Here is a 25176-nt window from a genome sequence, read left to right on the forward strand (position 1 = left end):
ATTTTGACTCCGCCTATTGTAATCATATAACTTCCAGTTCTACTATATTTTCTTCTATCTCTTCCTCTACTCATATTCCCTCCATTGACACTGCTGATGGTTCTTTCATGTCAGTCAGTCATGTTGGTATTGTTTCTACATCTCCTCTATCTTTACCTCGAGTTTATCATATCTCTGCTTTAACCTTAAACCTTATTTTTATTGGTCAATTATGTGAGCTTGGTCTAACTGTCACATTTTCTGCTAATGATTGTTTGGTGCAGGACCCTCAGACGGAGCAGACTATTGAGATCGGCAAGACTGCAATTGGCTGCAAATGGGTTTACAAAATCAAGACTCATTCTGATGGCTCTATTGAACGCTACAAAGTTCGTCTTATTGCAAAGGGTTTCAACCAGGAATATGGCATTAATTATCATGAGACCTTCTCCCCTGTTGCTCGCCACTGGGAGCTCTTTCAGATGGATGTCAAAAATGCTTTCCTTAATGGTAATCTTCTTGAGGAGGTTTATATGCAACCTCCCCTTAGGTCTACCTATCCAACTCATAAGGTTTGCAAACTATAACGTGCCCTCTATGGTCTCAAGCAAGCCCCCCGCGCTTGGTTTGCTAAGTTCAGTTCCACTATTCATGACTTCGGATTCACTTCTAGCTCCTATGACTCTGCTTTATTTGTTCAGACTACTACTCATAGTACCACTCTTCTTCTTCTTTATGTGGATGATATGATTATCATTGGTGATGATGCAGCTAGTATCCTTCGCCTCAAAAGTTTTCTCCATCGTCAGTTTGAGACGAAGGACCTTGGTACTCTTAACTACTTTTTAGGGCTTGAAATCTTCTATGATTCCACTGGTTACTATTTGTCCCAAGCCAAATATGCATCTGATCTTCTGGCACGTGTTGGTCTTACCGATTGCAAAACTACTTCTACTCCAGTTGATCATTAGATTCGTCTCACTCCTCTCGATAGGGATCTTCTCTTTGATGCTACTCTTTATCGCCAGCTCATCTGCAGTCTCGTCTATCTCACTGTGACTCGTCCTGACATTGCCTATGTTGTTCATCTTGTTAGTTAGTACATGTCGACTCCTTACACTCCACATTATACTGCTCTACGTCGCATACATCGTTACCTCAAAGGTACTCTGTTCTATGGACTTCACTACTCTGCTTCATTCTCTCTTGAACTGTGTGCCTTTTCTAATGCTGATTGGACTGGGGATCCTACGGATCGATGCTCCACCACAGGTTTCTGTTTCTTCTTAGGAGATTCTCTTCTTACTTGGCACAGTAAGAAACAATCCCTCACTGCTCGCTCTAGTACCGAAACTAAATACTGAGCTCTTGCTGATACTACTCAAGAACTTCTCTGGCTTCGATAGCTTCTTGCTGATATGGGTGTTTCTTCTTCTGGTGCTACCTTTCTCTATTGTGACAATCAAAGTGCCATTCAGATTGCTCACAATGATGTTTTCCATGGTCGCACCAAGCATATTGAGATTGATTGTCACTTCATTCGCCAGCATGTTACACGCGGCACTGTTCTTTTTCTCCCTATTATTTCTACAGATCAACCTGCTGATATTTTCACCAAGGCTCATCCTCCTGATCGCTTCAGTGATCTCGTTTCCAAACTCAAGTTGGTTGATGCTTACCATCCTTGAGTTTGCGGGGGAATGTTAGTATATATTAATATATTGTATATATTAGCTGTCAAACCTTTAATGATGTTGTTTGGTTTGTGCTTCTTCTTTTGGTTCTTTCGACCAAAAGCCTCTTTGAACACTCTCTCATCCTCTATAAAAGAGAGTCTCTCTGAACATTGTATACACACTGAAAACACACATTCAATATATCAATACACTCAATTTATTCTCTCTCTCTACCGACTAATCTTACAAATATAACTTTTGCAAATAATTTATTAGGTAGAAATAGACTTTTTCAAAAGTTGGGAATGCGTGATTTTAATTTTTGTTTTCTGATTATCAACTTTTAATTTAAAATAATCTCCACCAAATTTGCAGCTTGGTGGGAATTTGTCCTCAACTTGTTTTGATTATTCAAATCATTCATATTATATGATTTATCAAATATATCATCAATAAAAAATAATAAATTAATTGGATTATGTAAACCCTTAATAAAATTATATTTATTTTTAAAAATATAAACAACTAATATGATTTTGATAATTTAAAAAATGTAATTTAAGACTTGATCATAAGTTATGGGTTCGTTTGGGAAGTGGATTGACTTTTTGATTTTTTTGATTATTTTAGCCTGGGGCTAAAAAGCCTAGTTTGGGAAAGGCTTTTAGCTTTTTTGGTTTTTTTTGTGAGAGAAAGAATGTAATGATTATGGGTTGGATGTGATATTTTGTCTTTTTGGACTAAAAAACTTATTTTATTTTTTGTGACTAAAATAGTCAAAAAAATTTCAACTTTTACTTCCCAAACGAAGCCTATATATGTTTAATTAATTTAATTTTTTTCTTCAATGATATATTTGGGAAATCACGACAAACTCTCACAACCCTGCGTAACAACCACCTCGAATAGATTAGCAAATTTGGGCGTTGCCCAAGATGAACACCTTGTTTTCCTTGAAACACCACCAGAAGAAACTAGTTCCCTGCTTATTGAAGACATGATTGGTTGTAGTGTGTTGAGAGACTAGTATCTCTCGGTTTGTTTCTGGGACTTGTTTCCTTGTGTTGCTTTAATTTCCTATAAATCAAAAAAAAAAAAAAAAAAGAACTCCCCCCAAAAAAAAACATATTTGGTTGGGGACCATTCTCAAAAAAATGTTCATTCCAAATTAAATTAATAATTTTAAAATACTTGCCAATTTCTTATGATATATACATAGAAAAAAAACTAGATAAATTTATATAAAATGACTAAATTGAAATTGAATTTAAAATTATATAAATTATTTAAACTAAAATATTAAGGACCAAAAAATATAATTTATCCTAAATCAAACTACCAATTAAGATGTTTTTTAATATTAAAATGGTTACTGGGACATTATTCAAATAAATTTATTCTACTAATTTGGTGTGTGGATGGTGTAATTTTTTTTATACTATAATGGGAAAATTACAATACAGTGGGACAGAAAAAAATTACAAAAATATATGGAGTGCAAGTGATATTGTAATGGAGTATAAGTAAAAAGTTATGGGGATGCTAGTGTAACTTGCACCCCTCCATGTTTGTGTAAAAAAAAATTGTCCTACTGAGATATAATTCCCCCTACTATAATTGAATAAAAAAAAAAATCTACCTATAATCCAATTCCTTTATTACTGTAACATTTATTTGTAATTTTTCATATAAATAAAACTTTTTAAGGTTCTGAAATATTGGATGAGTTTTTTTGTTTAAAATTTCTGATATTAAGATTTTATAAAATAAATGATATATAATATTTTCATAATAGTTAGGGTCACTTAATATTTTTTTACAGAAAATTCTCAACTATTCATAGAGAAATTTAAACTTGTCACAGAATAATTTATCTATGTAACAAGTTAAAAAAAATTAATAATATTATTGACGGAATTTAATTTGGATGTCAAATATTTTAAAAAATATTACAGAGAGCTTGAGAGCTTGGTTGATAGTGGGTTATTTTGGAAAATTAGTTAAAAACTAATTTTTTGATTTTTTTTTTAAATGTATAAAAAAATAAGGATTTGGGATGCTTGTTGCGTCCCCAACATAGTAGACACTGTAGTGTTGTCCTATGGGCTTATTTCGTAGTCTGTTTTGATAATCTGAACCGTTCATATTTTAAAGTACATCGAGTAGATTATACCTGTAAAAAATTAACTTAATCGGATATCGTTAACCATTTCATCCACTCATATTTGTATTTATTTTAATACATTAAATTACAGTGTTATTTATTTTTATATATACAAATGTGAATGGATGAAAGGGTTAACGATATCCGATTAACTTATTTTTTATAAATATGTTCTACTCGATATATTCTAAAATGTTAACGATTCGGATCATCAAAATGAATCACGAAATAAGCCCATAAAGCAGCACACAACACAACAAGCATCCTAAATTTAAAAAATAAAGAGATAATGTAACCAAAGATAAATTAAAAGCAAAAATTTAACTTTTAATCATATTCTCAAATTGGCACAGTGTCACCCAAATTCTCACAACAAAAATGTTTGGAATAACCAAAGGTAGGAACTCTCATAACTCTCAAAATGATATAGGTTAATTATGTATTTTTTTTTTCTTCTCGTTTTTTTGTTATAGAAAAATCCTCCCTACTCTCCCGCAGGTTCAAGGCAGCGCCCCTTGCAGAGATTACTAGGGTGTCCTGTTAGCCGTTCCGAGCGAGGAGACTATAACCTAAGAACTTGTCTCGATCTCCCAAAACAAGCTCCGCTTAAGTCAGGATTCGTACAGCGGGGGAGTATTGAACCCACACCAAGTGCTAATTAAACAACTTAAGGTCCAACCTCCTAACCAACTATGCTTCGCCCAAGGAGACTATAAGTTGAGAACTTGTCCCGACCTCCCAAGACAAGTTCTGCTTAAATCAAGATTCGCACAGCGGGGAGCTTTAAATCCACAATAAATGTTGATTAAACAACTTAAAATCTAACTTCCAAACCAATTATATTTCATCCAAAAAATTAATCCAAAAACAAAAAATTAAACACGTAACCTTAAAATTTAAACCCCAAACCTTAACAACAACCGTACCCATCCTTAGATTTTTCTTCCCGTTTCTTTCCTTCCTAAACCAATAATAAAAGTCGTAGGAGTTGTGCTTTTTTTTTGGGAGTATGTGCAGCATTGTCGTCCTCACAAGGCCGCGTGCACCATGCACGCATAAATAAACGTGACGTGAAGTGTTGAAAATGTTCTCAAATATTATTTTTTTAAAATAAGGCCTTATTTGTCATCTACTATATAATTCATCTTTTTATCTTTTTTCATCACATCACCTCTCTACTTTTTTGCACATTTTTTCGTAAAAAGATAAAAAGTACACTTTTTTAGTACACCCCAAACCAACCCTAATTATTATGTACATATTACCTTATAACTAAAAAATAAATTAATATAATTTTATATTTTATGAATTATAATTAAACGCGATTTGAAATATAATTAAAATAAATTTATGAATCATAATTAAAATAATATTATAATTAAAAAAATAATATAACTAAAAATACATAATTAAAATAATATTATAATTAAAATTTTATACTATATATTAAGTAAAATGAGATTTTTAACCCCAAACTTTGTGGGAGCTCCAATTTCTCAATCTAAATTGCATGATTTTTTGATTTAAATTTTTTTTTTTAGCATTTATTAACTTCTCCCAACTCTCAAGTCTTACCATCATAATAACACTTTAATACATTAAGAACAAGAATTCTTTGGAATCCAACACATGAATTTCTTAAAAAATCCCAACACATATAATTATTCTTCCTCATAACAACACTTTAAAAAAAAAAATCTTAACATTTATTAACTTCTCCCAACTCCCAAGTCTTACCATTATAATAACAATTTAATGCATTAAGGTCAAGTTTGGCTGCTACAAAATAATCAATCTTTTTATCTTTTTATCTTTTTTTCATCACATCACTTCTCTACTTTTTTGCACATCTTTTCGTAAAAAGACAAAAAATATACTTATTTAGGTCATCCCAAACAACCCCATAAAAAAAATTCTTTGAAATCCAACACATGAATTCCTTGAAAAGTCCCAACACATATGATTATTATCCCTCATATTTCTTGAAAAGTCCAATACATATGATTATTATCAAAATATTAAATTTTAATATAATATAATAAAAAAAAGACATTTAATTTCTTGAAAAGTCCAACACATATGATTACTATCAAAATATTAAACTTTAATATAATATAAAAAAAAAAAAATAAGACATTTAAAAAATATATATATTTAAAAATTATAATTCACATATATAAATAATTATAAATACAATTCGTACATAGCACGGGTGATATGATAATAATAATATAACTAAAAATACACCTGATAGACAAAGCTATGCATATGGAAAATGCTAGAAGTCCCAAATTTTCTACCAAATAAATGACCAAATATCTCACATGAGTGTGAGGTCCACAAAATTATGGACCCCACACCCATGTGAGACATTTGATCATTTATTTGGTAGAAAATTTGGTGTTCCTAACATTACCCTATGCATGTTACAATTTCTCCATCTTTTAAGGTCATTGTTATACAAATGATGGGACAAGCAATTAATCAGAATATTGAAAGCGACGGTCCATATTCTAATCATATTACTGTAATTCAAACAAATATATATCTTTTTGATTCATAGGAATTAGATTAGCAAACAAATATATGTTATAACTTTTAGATTATTTATTTGCAAACAAATATATATCATTTTTTATTTTTTAATATCAAAATTGTTGCTGAAGAACACCTCATTGATATAAAATTTTGCATAAAATTATGGGAAGAATGGGATTTTCTTACCTTTGCTCTGTTTAATTCCCACTAGACAAGAACGTGAAGATGAAGATGAAGATGAAGATGATGGAGATGAATCTCCTAATCCTTGTTCTAACATTGTTGTCTCGTTCAATTCACTCTCCTCTTCTTGCCAATGGCAGCGACTCCATAGTGGGTTTGAAGTACCCAGCAGTTTTCAACTTCGGCGACTCCAACTCCGACACCGGCGAGTTATTCGCCGGCCTCGGCGTACGACTCGGCCTTCCCTTCGGCAGTACTTATTTCCACAAACCATCTTCCAGGATGTGCGATGGCCGTCTCGTCCTTGATTTTCTAAGTAAATCCTTTCTTCACACTCTTGTTCTATTCTTCAGTCACTCATTTGAAATCTCTGCTTTCTTCACTATTTATTTTGGGGTCAAATTTTCTCTAGTTTGTGTGATCAATTTTGTGCTTTACTTTTGTACATTTTAGTTAAAAATCAAGGGCCAAATAGTCTGGAGATTCTATTTGCACACCACAAGACTTGTCAATTCATACCATTTTGATTTTTGTGTTTTGGATCATGATTTGGGGGGGGTGTTGTGTTGCAGTGGAAGCAATGGGGCTGCCATTTCTAAATCCATATTTGAATGCAATTGGGGCTCCAAGTTTCAGGAATGGATGCAATTTTGCAGCTTCAGGTTGTACTGTACTTCCAGCTACTGCACAATCTGTGTGCCCCTTTTCATTTGGGATTCAAGTGGCTCAGTTTCTGAGACTCAAGGCTGAGGTTCTTCAACTGCAATTAGAGAGTACGTTCTTAGAACTTTGAAAAATAACTACAGGAAATGACTCTGCAAAAATTGTTGGCTTTTAGGTTTACCATGCCTAAGAATAGAATTTCAACTGTGTTTGGATCATGAATTGGTGAAAGGAAAAGTAAAGTGAGGGAAAAAAATGAAGAGAATGGTTGTTTGGTTGTCTTTTCATTTTATTGTTTTTTCTCGAAAACAAACCAATGAAATGTTTGAAAGCACTCTTTATTTTTGTGCAATTACAGTTTTTGAAAATGCGGAATCCACTTTTTGCTGTTTTCTAAAGAATTAAGTTATTTAAAAAATAAAAAAAAAATAAAAAAAACTGAATAATTTTCAAAAACGGTTCACCAAACAAGTTTTATGTGATTTTCAGAAAATAAAAACTTAAAACGAAAACACAAATTTAATTCCTGTTTGGTTTTTGTTTTCCTTTCTCTCCATAAATCCAAGATCCAAAGATTAAAGCTAAGAGAAAATCTGGCATACAAGCAAAATACTATAATAATATTGTGTTCGTAATTTTGTTGCAGCCAAAGAACTTGACAAGTACCTTCCACCAGAGGATTTTTTCAATGAGGGGCTTTATATGTTTGATATAGGCCAGAATGATTTTTCAATTGACTTGGATTCCATGTCATTGCATCAAGTCCTTGCTTTGATTCAAACAATTTTAGCAGAATTTGAAGCTGGAATCAAGGTCTGCTTAACGCTCAATGTTTTCTTTCTTCATTTTTTAATGCTTGATATGACGGTAATTGATAATCAACGGTAAAACAAACTCATTAGGGCTGAAAAGTGGAGGACATTTTCCTAATCAAAGTCTTACTAATGCCACAACACTACCACCGCCACCATCACCTCCTCCACCTCACCACCACGGCCATCAACCCACCTCCACCACAACACCTTCAATACCCCATCTTCACCACCACTAGTACACTACCACTACCACCACCACACAACACCACCACCAGTACCCCGCCACCACTTCCACCACCGTCACCCCTCCACCACCACCACCTCACAACACAACCACTAATACGATCACTAGCATATCAATTTCAATGTCGCAACCAAATATATTTCTAAGGAAAAAGAAAAGGAAAATGTTTTATGCTTATTTGAGATCAGTAAACTATCGCATTGTAACATTTCATTTCATGCAACTAGATGTCTTAGATCTGTTAGACTAATAGAATTTTAGTTCCTCAGAAACTATATGATGAGGGGGCACGGAATTTTTGGGTTCACAACATGGGTCCTGTCGGTTGCATTGCTCAGATAATTGCTTATTATGGAACCGATCCACCGAAGCTTGATGAGCACGGGTGCGTGAGCTCACATAACCAGGCTGCAATAATTTTCAACCTGCAGCTCCATGAACTCTGCAGAAAATTGCAGAGCCAATACACGGAAGCAAATATAACATATACCGACATCTTTACAATAAAGTTTGATCTCATTGTTAACTATTCTCGGTATGGTAAGTACGTTTGTTTTAGCCTCGTTGCATTTCAAACAGACTTGAGTTTTTTCATTTTTGTTTGGTTAATACAGTGTTGATTCCTTTAGGTGCCGTTTGGTAACACTTACGTTTTCAGTTTTTTGTTTATATTTACAAAAATTTAAAAAACTCAAATAAAAACTTGTTTGGTAAAATTTTTGATTTATAAATCAGTGGTCTTAGTTTATAAATTTGGCCAAAAAATGAAAACACAAAAAATGTGTTTCCGTTTTGAGTTTTGAGTTTTTTTTTTTTACCACCCAACACTAGCCACCACCCGCCACCATTTTCCACCACCGTCTTCCGCCACCACCACCCACCCCCACCACCACCTACCACCACCACTCATTACCCACCTACCACCACCAGCCACCACCCGCCACCACCACCTACCAGCCACCCACCAGCCACCACCACCCATCACCCACCTGCCACTCACTCGCCACCACCACCCACCCCTCGTCGCCGCCACCACCACCACCACCACCACCACCCCCACCCCCACCCACCTACCATCCACCCTCCATCACCCACCACCCGCCACTACCATCCACTGCCTGCCACCACCACCCGCCACCTACTTGCCACCACCACTCACCACCCACCTGCCACCACTTGCCACCACCAGCCACCTGCCACGCACCTGCCACCACCACCCACCATCGCCACCACCATTACCCCCCACCCACCTGCCACCACCACCCACTACTCACCACCCACCACCGCCACCACCGCCACCCACTCGCTACCACTTACCAGCCGCCACCGTCACCTACCCACTACCACCATCCACCCGCCACCTACCAGCCACCACCCGTCATCCGTCACCCACCCGCTACCACCACCCACCACCACCACCCACTCGCTACCGCCCACTACCTACCACCGTCACCCATCCACCCACCATCACCACCCACCACCCACCACCACCCGCCATCCGCCACCCACCACCCGCCACCCATCACCCGCCACCGTCACCCACCCACCCACCATCACCACCCGCCACCACCCACCACCACCACCAGCCATCCGCCACCCACCTGCTACCATCACCCACCACCCGCTACCCACTCGTTACCACCCACCACCCACCACTGTCACCCGCCCATCCACCACCACCACCCGCCATCTACCCGCCACCACCACCACCCATCGGCCACCACCCGCCATCCGCCACCCACCTGCCACCACCACCACCACCCACCCACCACCACCAGTTATCCACCACCCACCGTCACCACTTTCCACTACCGTCTTCCGCCGCTACTTGCCACCACTTGCCATTTCTCACTCTTTTTTATATTTTTAAATTTTTTTTAAACATTTTGTCAATTACCAAACGCGTTTGTAGTTTATGTTTTTCTAAAAATAAACAAAAATCAGCTTATAAAATTTTTGTAAATATAAACTGAAAACGTAAACATTACCAAACACACCCTTACTGTTTGTTTTTGTTTTTGTTTTGTTTTGTTTGTCACAGAATCACAAAGCACTTTTGGTTTTCTAATACAGCTTTTGCACTTTTCGGTTTTCTAATACGGCTTTTGCTTTCTTGTTTCATATAGTTTCTATTAGGCAGGTAAGAAAAATCAAAAAAATCGACTAAATCGATTGAATCGGACCAAATCGATTATATTTTGTATATTTTTTAACAAGAATCGGTCTGTGTAGTTTTTAAATTTGATTTTTTTTAGTTTTCTATTCGGTATCGGTTTAAGCACCTTATGCACTAATCTAAACCGAAACCGACTGCGTCAACATATATTGTATTTATAATATATCTATATAATAAGGCAAGAAGGATTTTGAATTTATGTCAAAAATGTGTGTGAGATACATTTGATCCAATGGTCTAGATCAATTGTAATATCTATCCAAAATGGCTGAGGTTATATATACATTTGATCCAATGGTCTAGATCAATTGTATCTACACATTTCTGTTTTCTGTTTCCCGCCCAACATGGCTGTTTCTCCACTCCTCTCTCAGTATCTAACCTCTGTATCTGACCTCTGTCTTCCCATCACAAATGATTTGCCTCCCCATCTACCCTCTGTCTACCCACCTTCCCTCTCTATTTCTCTGCCTACCCTCTCTATCTCTCTATTCCTCTCCGTTCTTCTTCTTGATTTTTTTTCACAGCCTTCATCAAATTCAAATCAGAGCTTACATAGAGCTTACACACAGCCTTCATTAGAGTCTTCACCCTCTGTTCCACTCTCACCGTTGTTCACTCCGGCTCGACATCACTTCGGCTGCTGGGTTAGTTTATCGGCTGCTGGGTTAGTTCATCACTCCGGCTCGACATCACTTTGCCAACTGGGTTAGATCATCACTTTGCTTATTGGCTGCTGGGTTAGTTCACTCTCACTGTTTCCTGTTTTTTAAAAGAAAGTGCTAACAAAGTGCAGAGTTTAGTTGCTGGGTTAGTTCTCAGAGTTTAGTGCTAACAAAGTGCTAACAATTTGAGTGGAAAATTTGAGTGGAAAATTTGGCTGCTGGGTTAGTTCTCAGAGTTTATTTAATAACAATTTGAGTGGAAAATTTGTGTTTATATACTAAAATGCAGAGTTTATTTGTGTGGAAATGCAGAGTTTATTTACTAAAATGCAGAGTTTATTTTTGAAAATCTGTGTTTCAGAATTATTGTGTGTAATTATTGTGTGTAATTATTGTGTGTGTAATTATTGTGTGTAATTATTGTGTGTAATTTTATATAGATTATATTTATGTTCTGTCAATTTTATATTGATCATCACTTTGCTCTGTCATATTGATCATCACTTTGATCATCACTTTGCTCTGTCATATTTATATTGATCATCACTTTGCTCTGTCATATTTATGTTGATCATCACTTTGCTTATTCTTTTCCATTCTTTTCTATAGATAGATTAATTAGTCATTATTGACCACTGGTATTATATCTAATACCATAGATAGATAGATATAATACTAGGTACATAAGCAAGAAGCTTTAATTGCAAAAGAGGTGGCCTCCAATGATTTCAAATCTGTGTTTCAGAATTTAAGGGAAAAAAAAGGTGGCCTCCAGTGATTTCAAAAGAAAGAAGCTTTAATTTTTAAACTTCTTTACAAATGTATATTTTTCACATCTAAATCATCTCTCTCAGGTAGGAAATATAAATGACAAAACAATCTCACTACATTGTGTGTAATTATTGTGTGTAATTTTATATAGATTATATTTATGTTCTGTCAATTTTATATATAATTTGAAAATCTGGAAAGTGTTGATCATCACTTTGCTCTGTCATGTTTATGTTCTGTCATATTTATGTTGATCATCACTTTGCTTATTCTTTTCCATTCTTTTCCATAGATGGATTAATTAGTCATTATTGACCACTGGTATTATATCTAATACCATAGATAGATAGATATAATACTAGGTACATAAGCAAGAAGCTTTAATTTCAAAAGAGGTGGCCTCCAGTGATTTCAAATCTGTGTTTCAGAATTTAAGGGAAAAAAAAGGTGGCCTCCAGTGATTTCAAAAGACAGAAGCTTTAATTTTTAAACTTCTTTACAAATGTATATTTCCATAAAACCATATTTTATTGAAAGGGTATTTTCACATCTAAATCATCTCTCTCAGGTAGGAAATATAAATGACAAAACAATCTCACTACATGAAAACCTTCAGCTATCAGAAGCTTGGAAGTTCAATCACCCAACTATACCTCAAAGAGGTGCCTTCATATGTAATAGTTAGGTAACATATAAAAATGCAGCCGGCAGTACAGTTGAACATAATGACATCATGCAAAATAAAAAAGTCACACAAAGTGAATAAACAATGCCGCAGTTGATAATTTCGGAATACAAAAAATAAACAGACACACGATCAAAAAATATGAAAACGTCAAAGATTGAAAGGTTTTGTAAAGTGTAGGCCCCTGGTAAATATTGCCTACATTTTGTAAAATCCAATAAAGTGTAATCTCCATGTAGGCAATAAAGTGTAATCTCCATGAACCAAGGCCTACACTATACATATATGATATACACAAAAATATTACCTGTAACCTGCTTTTAAAAAAATTCATGCTAATGTATCCGTATCGTGTCGTACTCATATCCTACATCCTTATTCATGCTTCATACATTACATTTAAAGGTGCTTAAGTTGTACCAAAATCCTATCCCCAGGGTGTTGACACAAATTTCGCAAGTGCAACTGAATTTCGAAACTTCAGTCCACAAACATCTACTGTTTAGTTGTTGAACTAAACAATGTTGATTGTTTGTAGGCTCTCATTTCCAATCTGGTGCTCCAAATCATTAATTATTTGCTTTAAAAAAAAAAGCAACATCTCCAATTAATAGTGAACATAAATTAACATAAAAATAAATATTTAAAAGGAAATATATTTAAGTAGTACAAAAATTTAATTGACATCATACAATACAATAAAAGGGTTTGCAATCCTTTTTATCTATAGTACTCCATTTTCACCATGTTGAAGAAAAGCACAGACAATAAATTTGATTTCATTAAAGAGTGCAAAAGAGCTCCACATGACAGAAGCTTAGCAGATAATTTGAATTTAAACCGATTTATGAGAACATAGTTTAAATTTAAACGCAAATTTAACAAATCCAATATTTCTAGAATTGTCCTCTGCAGCCTTTTCCACAGTAGGCCCTGCACTTGAGTTATGTAGGTTTTGAGTTGTGTAAAACCAATATTTAAAGTGAAAATTTACTGCCTTGAAAAGTGTAAATATTTTATATTTACAAAATGTAGGCAATATTTACGCAATGAAAATGCAGGGCCTACACTTTACAAAATCCACCCTAGGGGCCTGCACTTTATTGCCTACACTTTACAAAATATGAAAATGTCTGCAGGGCCTACACTTTACACATGTAAAGTGCAAAGTGTAGGCAATATTTACACTTTACAAAATCCAATATTTCAATTTTCTTCTTGATATGAAAAACATAGATCTTACAGCAGATAGAGTTTCAGGATTGAAAACAAAAACCTGCATTCATGGCTTAGTATGTCTCAACTAAAGCGAATTGATTTTTTTCTTTTATATACATTACGAAGAGGTTTTAATCTACTAAAACTATGTTTGGGAAAGTGAATAAATTGGCCAAAAAGCCATACAAAAACGTCAAAGATTCATTATCATTCACTCTACTTTTTGCATGCCTTTCGGTAACAACCAAAAAGTCATTCCCAAACACTTTAATTTCACTAAAAAAGCTACTTCCCAAATGAACCCTAAGTGAAGCCTAAGTTCAACAAACATTAAAACCTTTGAATTCACAAGCAACACGATTACTCACTTTTCAAGGCAGTTTTATCATCAAAAAAGGAGGAACCAGGGTGCATTGCAAATTCAGCACCTTCCCCACCCTGGTGTAATTGGTCGGCAACAGAGTTTTCAATCGTACAAGCAGATTTCCGTTTATATGAGAGACGCTGCATTCCAGCATGCTCAAAGTCTCTATCATCCCGCTCCCTTTCCCTTCTCTCCTTTTCTTTTTCACCACGCCTTCGCTGCTCTTTGTCAGCTCTCAGCACTGCTTTATCATGGTCTAGATCCGGCCGGTCAACACTAAGGTCACGGTCAGCATGCGACACGATGGTATTACATATCATCACTTGGCACTTCATTTACCTGCCATGAAAAAAAAAAACAGGAAAGTGTTGACCACTGGTATTATATCTATCTATCTATGGTATTATATTTATGTTCTGTCAAGAAAGTGTTGTCCACTTTGTAAGTGTAATGGTGATTTTGATGACCCATCTATGTTTCTTTACTGATTGATTGTGTGTTATCTGAGTCTATCACCACTGGTATTAAGTTTGCCTTCAATGTGCAGTATTAGGTTAGATGTTTTCCCATATATATAAAATATTAAAAGAATTCATAGGTTTGTTTGAATTTGACAATTACAGTTATAGAAGGACAGTTTAGAAATGAGAAAAATTGTGACAAAAGTGTTCATACCATAGATAGATAGATAGGATAGAAGTATAGATATAAAAGTATAGTGTATGAGCCACTTTGGTGGGCTGGCATATAACAAGTGAGTTTCTTTTTTTTAAGTGTCACTTATTGTATAGTCTGCCTTAAATTGTTCAATTTTCCACTTTGAAGTTGGATGAACATACGTTTATTATATTTGCTAAATTGTTCAATTATTTTTACAAGTGAGTTTATTTTGTGCTTTCCTTTCACAATGCAAGTGCAGAAAAGCACCAATAATAAAATTAGTAATTAAACAATGAATAAAACAATACACATTGACTTGGTAAGTAATTGTTTTGTAACAAACTAACCATCATCTGTAGATTTTTCTCTTCAAGATGGTGTGTAATTAGCGTTAAGGGTATAAATACAATTGTTGCTCGATACATGGTGTGTAAGGTGTTGATTTCCTGTTAAATCACTCATGTTAATAACTCATGCTAAAATAAAGGAAATAGAATTTCAATAACTCATGGACAATTAATAAATCATGTTAATAACTCATGTTAATTTCAGAATTTCAATAACTCATGTGTTATCTCATGTTAATTTCAGAATTTCAATAACATGATATTATTTGAAAACATGATATTTGAAAACATGACTTTAATAGAGTTTTGAAAACATGATATTATTTAGTGTTGAAAACATGCTATTTGAAAACATGATATTGCTGGGTTCAATAGAGTTATTGAAAACATGACTTTAGTATTCTTCTTGAAAATATTAGGTGTATTATATAAAAAGATTCTGTATACAAATTGTGCATAAATTCAGTTTTAAAAAATTTGATTTGTTTGTTTACTCCATAATGTTTTCCCTTTCTATGATCACACTCCACCTCCATATGGTATTTTTATATTTTGGACCCAAAACTACCAGTTCTTTAATATAAATTTAGCTCATGATAGTATCCACTCAAAACCATCCTAGGTCTCATAGCTAGCTATATTTAAGGAGATGCTTGAAATACAAGTAGCCAAAATTGGAAAGAATAAGCCTTCTTGATCAGCTTTATATGTTCAGTGCACGTAGAATTGGAACAGCAAAGGACTTCAAATAAGAAATTAGAACCTGTTGTGTGCTCATTATAATAGTGTTGACTGAAATCTTTCTCTCACATATAGTAATTTTGGGGAGTAAAATTGATTATACAAATAAGAAAATTGCAAAGATCTTTAGTGCTCCTCTCTCTATTTGATTTTACACATAGATCTTACACAAAGATCTATTTGATTTATTTTTTTTAATCAGCTGTTGTTCATAGAAAATTGGCTAAACCTTTAAAGGTATCCTACTTCTTTAATATGTTGTTTGGCTTCCATTGGGAATTAAATTATTCAATTTTCTTTTAGTTTACGATTTATTTAAAAAAAATTTAATATTATCATTTGTAAATGTTTTACAATAATAGATAGATAATCTGCAATAATAGATTAATCTGCAATAATAGATTTATCCAGTTTAATGTAATTTATAATCTAGATTAAAATGTAATTTATCCAATTTAATCTTAACATTATGTTTCTTAAATGGATTTAATTTTTTAAAAGGTTTTGAATTTGAATTAATACTTGATGGGTTTTATTTTTTAAATGGGTTTTAATTTATTTACATTTTCTTGACAGTATTTAGTTCTGAGGTGTTGTGTGCTTTTGGATGATTTTCATTTCAAATAGCTTCGGGGAGTTGGTCTAACCAATTTGTTATGTTTACACTTGAAATTGGAATTACTCTACAAATTTTTCTGCATTTCAGGCCCTTAATACACTTGACAGTATCAAATGGAGAGTAAATAAAAGGGTTCTTGGTATCATAGACATAATATGTGCTAGCATTTTGATAGCAATTTGGTAGAATATCACATATTTCTGCTTCTTTTCTTTTTTTCATTACCAAGATGAGTTGAATGCCTACATTATACTGATGTGCTTTAGTATATAGATTTAGTATACAATAACTTTAGTTTCTGTCAGTGTATAGATTTAGAATATAGATTTAGAATATCACATAACTTTAGTATATAGATTTAGAATATCACATAATTTTCTTTTTTTTACTTGCTCTTATATTTTGATTTGCAATATTGGTGAACATTATAAATCTTATATGTTTATTTCTTAATTTGCATTAACATTAGGGAGAGTTGTTATTTTATTTGAGTTTTGTACAGCATGTAATACAAGCAAAAATGTTACAAGTTTTTTAAGAAAAAATAAATAAATATATTTTATATAACTGCATTTTAATCTTAAAATTATTTACATCGTGCCTTCTGTCAATTTTAATTAAACATTGAGCAGAATTATTGTGAACCAAATTTCTCTCAGACCTATGAAACATTGAGGAAATGTCTCTCATCTCCAAATTTCTGTCAATTTTTAATCAGAATTATTGCCAATTTTTTTAATAAAAAAAAAACATTAAGCAGAAATTATTTTTTCATCAAAGAATTACTGTCAATTATTTGAACTATTAAGCAGAAATTTGTACCATTCAAATGTAGTATATTTGTTGTGTGATTATAAAAAGAAAGAGACTGTTTTTTGCATATATATTTTTTTTAATATCTAGAGTTCCTAATTAAAAGAAAAATTTGAAAGACTTGGCATTTTAATATTTATGTGTAATATGGCAAGAGAGTTTATGTTTTTTTTTTTTTTGGCACCGTTTTAAGGGAGTATAGTATTCTATGTTATATTTCAAAAAATTTTGGTAAATGTATATATGTGTGTATTACTTTAGTTGTGTTCATGAAAAAAAAAAATGTATTAAACTTACAAGTATTTAACTTAACACAAGCATTTAATATTTTGTTATAAAAAAAAAATTGTACCATTCTAAAAAGACTTGGCATTTTAACATTTATGTGTAATATGGCAAGAGAGTAGATGTTCCTTTTTTTTTCCCACCTTTTTAAGGGAGTATAATTGAATATGTTGCATTTCAAAAATTCTGGTCAATGCATATGTGTGTATTACTTTATTGCTTATAAAATGGCTTTCTTATGTGGTGATTTTTTTTTTTTTTTGGCATAAATTTATGTTTGGAGTTTCCAAGTCATAAATGGTGAACTTCAAAATATTTATGATTATAATGGGTTTTAATTTTGGTTTTAATTTCATCTCTATAAAATTGAAGTCAGTTAAGAAAGATAAAAGTTCAAATTCGGACAATTATTGTGCTCGAGTTTTAATTTATCATTTTAATAATGTGATTGTTAAAAAACATCTACTCTAAATGCTAGGTTGACTCAGAAAATGTGAGTTTGATTATGGGTTTCTCAAAGAATGTAGGGAGAGAGAGAGAGAGAGAGGGAGAGAGAGATAGATATAGAGATAGGTTATTACAGTAAGGAACTGTTTGTTTGGAGCTATTTAAAAAAAAATTAAGGGTGATTTATTTAGTTGATCTTCCTGCAACAAAAAAATTAAACTCACACTCAAAAAAAATTATTTAACATTTTATTTGCTGTGTAATATATTTATTTGGTTGTACCATTCAAATGTAATATATTTGTTGTGTGATTTTGGTTTTAATTTCATCTTTATAAAATTGAAGTCAGTTAACAAAGAGAAAAGTTCAAATTTAGACCATTTTATTGTGCTCCATTTTTAATTTATCATTTTAATGTGACTGTTAAAAAACATCTATTCTAAATGCTGGTTTGACTCAGAAAATGTGAGTTTGATTATGGGTTTCGCAAAGAATGTAGAGAGAGAGAGGGGGAGGGGGAAGGGACTGTTTGTTTGGAGCCATTTAAAAAGAAAGTAAGGGTGATTTATTTAGTTGACCTTCCTGCAACAAAAAAATTAAACTGACACTCAGAAAATTTTATTTAACATTTTATTTGCTGTGTAATATATTTATTTAGTTGTACCATTCAAATGTAATATTTATTTGCTGTGTGATTCTAATGTATAGATGATAAATATTTTTCATTTAATTTTTTTGTGAATATCTAGAGTTCCTAATTAAAAGAAAAATTTGAAAGACTTGACATTTTAACATTTATGTGTAATATGGCGAGAGAGTTTATGTTTTTTTTTTTTTGGCACCGTTTTATGGGAATATAGTATTCTATGTTGGTATAAACTCAACATAATATTCTTCATGAACACAACATAGAATATTCTATGTGTAATATTCTATTTTTCATTTAACATTCTATGTTTTTTTTTTTTTGCACCTTTTTAAGGGAATATAATTTTGGTCAATCCTTATGTGTGTGCGTATTACTTTAGTTGTCTTCATAAAAAAAAAAATGTATTAAACTTACAAGTATTTAACTTAACGCAAGTATTTATCATAAGGATTTTTGTTTTGAATCAAATTCACCGAGTATTTAACTTAACCCAAACAAATGTATTAACATTTTGTTATAAAAAAAAATTTTAAAAAAATTGTACCCTTCTAAATAGAGAAGGCACGTGCCTCTGGTATCTGTTGACCTTTTTCTTTTTCTTAGAAGTTTATTTTTATTTTTCCTCTTATTGTACCCTTCTAAATTCACCAAGTATTTTTATTTTTCTAAATAGAGAAGGCACGTACCTTTTTCTAAATTGTACCCTTCTAATTTTGCTCTTATTTTTATTTTTTTTTTCCTCTTGATTGTAACCCGTTAAGTATTTTCTATTCATGGCAGTTATTTATTTAAATAAAATTTTGAATTTTATTATTCGATTTGGTAGCAACATATTTAGAAATAGCATTTCATTGCCAATGAAATCCATGTTAACTTTTATTATTGCTAATTTTTTGTTTCTTTGTGTCTAAAATTTTTAGGTTGAAGTACAACAGTTATGAACAATATCACTATTTTTGGTCAAGTAAGTTTTTTTTCTTCTTTTTTCTCTTAATATAAATGTAAGTACCTCTCTAATAAATTTAAGTACAACAGTTATGGACAACATCACTATTCTAATTATTTTTTTTCCTCATGCTTTATAGGTGGATGGGGACTTACACCGAACCGTAATATCTCCTCCCTTTACTAATTTTCTTATTTATGTGTATGAAGTTTTATTTATTACTCTAAAGTTTTTGTATGTATAGGTTCGATTTCTTCAAGAAAGAAATGTTAATGTTGTTATTCGCGATGAGCGTGACCTTAATACTATTCGCATTCATGAGGTAAGCATAAAAGTCACTTGAACATTGGACATGTATTTTTTTATCATTTTAAAAATAATTTATAAATATATTCTACGTATTTTTTACAGGCAAAGGCAAAGGAAAAAGACAAAGCAATATCAAAGGAAACAAAAAAAGCTATTTCTTATGGCAAAGGAAAGGAAAATGCACATCCCATGGTATGGTTTCTCAACAATTTTTAAAAGTTTCTTTTTCGAATATTATATAGATTTTTTTTAGGAATTGCGTAGTGTCATATACTATTTTTTATGTACATTTTTCAAAAGTTTCTTTTTCAAAAATTTATTCAATTCTTTTTATTGAATGTGAAATGTTTTTCTGAAGCATGTTAAAGTAAGTATTTGTACAACATGCTAATGCATTTGTATGAACATTAATTTGAATTTTTAATATGTTTGTCTATTTGTATGATAAAAATATGTTGCATTTGTACAATATGTTGCATCTACAACATAGCATAATAAAAATATAATAGAAGAAAACGAAAAAGGAAAATAAGAAGAAAGAACAAATATGTGATGAAAAGAAAACTACATAATATAATTTTTTTTTAATTTTTATTTTTCTTATAAGAAGTTCTTAAGGAAAGAAGAAAAAGACAAAAATGTATTTTAATATAACAGAAACAACAAGAAGAGAGAGGTAGGCCTAGATTAGGGGACGGGGTAGGCCTAGATTAACGTTGACTAGCGTTATAAATAGAGATATGAATCTACTTAATTTGACTAATGAAATGGCCTTTGATAGGGCCGCGTGGAGAAGAAGGATTTATGTAGCCGACCCCATTTGATGGGACTTAAGGCTTGGTTTGGTTTGGTTTGGTTTAGAAACAACAAGAAGAGAGAAAAGGAAAGTACAAGACATTACACGCTAATATTCACATTTTATGTACCCAATGATCTAATATTTACCTTTTCAACGTACATTTTGTAAAGAGATGGGTAGTGTCTTAAAACCAATAAGTGCGTGCATAGTGAGTTTGCAGTTTTGTGTGCTTAATGTGTTTTCAAATTATTTTTCCCTTCCTTTTTAAATTTCATAAATACATGCATTGGTTCTTATATGACTAACAACTTAACCGAGTGAAGAGAAAAAGTTAGTTAAAAGGAAGAAAAAATACATGATGAAAGGGAAGCAAGTTAGTTAATATTCACATTTTATGCACCTTCTTATATAATATTCTTATTTTAGGCACACAATAATAATGTGTTATCAAAAGCTGCATTGGCCCAACGTGCACGGCGAGAACGTGAAAAAAATCAAAAGCCATGTTCTGCATACCAATTGGGACAACGCTTGCGACGAGAACGAGAAAGAGAAAGATCGAAGGAATGTATTAACCCAAGACAACCTTCTTTAACACCAAATTGGTAAAAATAAAAAGATTTTTTACCCAAGACAATCTTGAATTTTTTACTCTTACTATTACCACTTTATTATATAGATTTTAATTTGTTCACAATCTATTTCTGTAGGCCTCCTCCTACAACTCCATGTAGAAATGTTGGTGTAGTCATCCGTGATGAGCACGACCTTAATGTTATCCGTGTTCGTGTGGTAAGTACAAAATCAAGTCAAACATTATATGTATTTTATTTATATAAGATTTTGACAATCTTTTCAATATTTTATTTATATTTGTTAGGCAAAAGATAAAGAAAATGTCAACCCAATGTCTAAAGGAAAAGAAAAGATGGCTCCTTCCGGCAAGAGAATGACAAATGCATGTCATGTGGTATATATTCTTTTTTAAAAATATGATGCAAAACTAATCAAAATTTTGAATAGTTAAAATATATGAGTGTATAAAATGAATTTATTGTATTATGTTGTTTTTGTAGAATGATTGTAATATGTTTTCCTGTAACTTGCTATTATTTGTATGTATCTTTTAAATTTATTTATTCTTATTTTGCATGGATACATGTGTATTTATAATGTACCGTCCATAAGTTGCTACTTATATAAAGAAAATAGGAAAAAAGAAACGAAGAAATATTGAAAAAATATATAAAGAAAGGAGAAACTAAATAAGATAGGTTTTTAATTCTTATTTAATATATAAAATAGAAAACAAAGAAAGGGAAAGGGAAAGGGAAAGGGGAGAAATAAGAAGATAGAAAGGGAAGAAATAAGAAAAAAAGAAATAAAGATAACACTATTAAAGGTATAAAATAAATAAAATAGAAAACAAAATTAAGAGAAAGGGAAGAAATAAGAAGATAGTTTCATTTTAAGCACAAAATATTCACATCTTTTGCTTCAATGATAAAATATTTTCTTTTTAGGCACAAAATGATAATGTAATATCAAAAGCTGCATTGGCCCAACGGGCACGGCGATAGCGTGAAAAAATTGAATTTCAATGCTTGCAACGAGAGCAAGAGGGATTAGAAGAATGTGTTCAACTAAGACAACATTCTTTAACACCAATTCGTCGCGATCGCACTCACTTGGAGTGGGAAACAATAACTGAAGATTCTCAGTCGGCACAAAAACGATCAATGGTTACCCATCATTCTACATGTTCGTTTTCTATGCCAAGCACATCTTCAAATTCACAAAGGAATCGGTAAACTACTATGTCTAATCTTGAAATACATACTTTTACTCATACCGTTTTGTTTTACAAAATCTTATTTATACACAAATATTCGTAGGTCTACTCCTATAAATCGATTTTTTCAACCAGATCTATGTACTGATGATGAATTAGAAGATTTGCCTATGAGTATATCAATTGAGGCCCGAGCACACAAAGATTCTTGCCGCCATTATCTTGGCAAGATGAATGTATTATGTCCTTATTGTTCAGCCTTACATTGGATGGATGAAAAATTGACAAAATCATCTATAAAGCGTCCCCTATTCGGAACTTGCTGTTTGGAAGGAAAGATTAGGCTACCTTTACTTATTACACCCCCTCCACCACTTCAGGCATTGTATGATGGGAATAATGATCAATCAAAATCCTTTCGAAGTTATACTCGAGTGTACAATGCAGCCAATGCTTTTACGAGTCTTGGTGCTACATTGGATCCTAGAGTACTCCGTGGAAGGGGCCCTACATCATTCACAATTCATGGGGAATTGCGACATCGAACAGGATCACTACAACCACAACCAGGGCAGGATGCGAGTTATGCTCAGCTGTATATCTATGACCCTTATTCAGCTTTAGAAATTCGTAATCGTAGAAATCCTAACTTGAGAAGGGATGTTCTCAAAACTATTCATGATAGTTTGTTGCAAGTCAATGCATTTGTAGATAAATATCGCCAGGCTCATGCCATTTTACATCAATTAGACTCGGCAGGACACAATCTACCTGCTCATCTTCATTACAGTTCAACAACTGATCGACGTCGGTATAACCTACCAACTACAGATGAGATTGCAATTGTAATACCAGGTGATGGAACAGAGGTAAATGGAATGGGAGATATTATTTTACATTTCCGAGGAAATAATGAGTTGATGCAAATTAATGAATGTCACCCAGCATACTTGCCATTACATTATGTTCTATTATTTCCATATGGTGAGCTTGGATGGGAACCTGAGTTGAAATTGTGGAATGTTCAGTATGATCGACCTTCAACTGATCGACTTACTCAAATGAATTTTTATAGTTATCGTTTGTTTGAACGACCCACAGAGTATTCAACAATTTTGCGAGGTGGGAAACTATTTCAAGAGTTTTTGGTAGATGCTTGGGCTGCAACTGAGCAAAATCGATTGACATACTACAAGCTTAATCAAGGGAAACTTCGAGCTGAGCTTTACCAAGAGTTGTCAGATATGGATCCAGATTATGTGCGACCTGGACAAATTGGTCAAAGGTTTGTTTTGCCATCTTCATTTACTGGTAGTCCTAGACATATGTTTAAAATCTTTCAAGATTCAATGGCTATCACAAGATACAACCAACACCCAGATATTTTTCTTACCATGACTGCAAATCCCAATTGGCCAGAAATTACTTCAGCATTATTACCATATCAAAAACCTATTGATCGTCCTGATTAATTGCCCGTGTTTTTGAGTTGAAGAGAAAATGTTTGATGAAGGAGATAGAAAAAAATAAAGTGTTTGGAAATAAAGTTGCACATGTTTTTACAATTGAATTTCAAAAACGAGGCCTCCCTCATATGCATGCACTTTTATTTCTCAAGAGTCCAGACAAAATTCGGACATGTGCTCAAGTAGACAAATTGGTCTGTGCAGAATTTCCAGACCCAAAAGATGATCCTATACTTTTTGAAACTATCAAATGTTGTATGGTACATGGACCATGTGGTGCTCGAAATCCGCAAGCACCATGTATGGAAAATGGTAGATGCACTAAGAGATACCCTCGAGCTTTCACAGAAACAACAACTATGGATCAAGATGGATACCCTATCTATCGTCGTCGCAATAATGGTCAAGTACATATTGTGAGAGGGCAAGAAGTTGATAACAGGGATGTCGTACCATACAATGCATATCTTTCAAAACTTTTCAACTGTCATATAAATGTGGAAGTTTGTGCCGGAATGAGATGTGTCAAGTACATACATAAGTACATTTATAAGGGTTATGATCGTACAACGATGGTGTTAGGAATGATAAATGAGATTCAACAATATCTCGATGCAAGGTATATTGGACCTCCAGAAGCTGCTTGGCGAATATTTGGTCATCCTTTACATGCAGAGATGCCAACAGTTGTACGATTGGCACTTCATTTACCTGGAATGCATCGTGTTGTTTTTAACTCAGAAGAGTCATTACAAACGATTCAATCTAGAGCTGGTCAACAAATGTCAACTCTTACTGGCTTCTTTGCATATTGTGCTGCCAGTGAAGATGAATGTCCATTCACTTATCAAGAATTTTCGCAACATTTTGTTTGGCTCAAGTCAGAAAAGAGATGGAAATCAAGAGAAAGGGGATATGCAATTGGTAGAATGTACTTTGCAAGCCCTAATTGTGGCGAAAGATTTTATCTACGTTTGTTACTAACCGTTGTCAAAGGACCAAAGTCGTTTCAGTCTTTACGCACGGTCGATAATGTTGTGCATGATACATTTAAATTAGCATGTGTTGCAAGGGGGCTTTTAGAAGATGATGAAGAATGGATACAATGCTTGAAAGAGGCTGCAGTCATAAAAACTGGATATCAATTGAGGAGATTGTTTAG

General features: G+C 33.1%; 2 protein-coding genes and 1 long non-coding RNA gene across 3 annotated transcripts in view; all 3 read left to right on the plus strand.

Moving 5' to 3' along the window:
- Window positions 1-6293: 6293 nt before the first annotated feature.
- The window catches only part of LOC114282885 (GDSL esterase/lipase At1g54790), a 31895-nt gene continuing 13012 nt past the window's right edge, over window positions 6294-25176 (plus strand). Inside the window, exons 1-4 of the mRNA XM_082870123.1 lie at window positions 6294-6856; window positions 7113-7313; window positions 7850-8016; window positions 8532-8802. Coding sequence (XP_082726249.1) covers window positions 6583-6856; window positions 7113-7313; window positions 7850-8016; window positions 8532-8802 — 913 coding nt within the window. The 5' untranslated portion in view covers window positions 6294-6582. The remainder of the gene's footprint in view (window positions 6857-7112; window positions 7314-7849; window positions 8017-8531; window positions 8803-25176) is intronic.
- On the plus strand, window positions 19583-20150 carry LOC145790920 (uncharacterized). The gene is made up of 4 exons (XR_014330314.1): window positions 19583-19666; window positions 19788-19811; window positions 19893-19970; window positions 20060-20150. It is a non-coding gene; the product is annotated as an uncharacterized LOC145790920 (long non-coding RNA).
- On the plus strand, window positions 21112-21943 carry LOC145790376 (uncharacterized). The gene is made up of 4 exons (XM_082868109.1): window positions 21112-21129; window positions 21183-21361; window positions 21467-21548; window positions 21637-21943. Exons 1-4 carry the CDS (start codon window positions 21112-21114, stop codon window positions 21742-21744), a joined length of 387 nt encoding a protein of 128 aa, XP_082724235.1. The 3' UTR covers window positions 21745-21943.

The sequence above is a fragment of the Camellia sinensis genome, chromosome 5 (assembly GCF_055761805.1).
Source record: "Camellia sinensis isolate YWXY chromosome 5, ASM5576180v1, whole genome shotgun sequence".
NCBI lineage: Eukaryota > Viridiplantae > Streptophyta > Magnoliopsida > Ericales > Theaceae > Camellia > Camellia sinensis.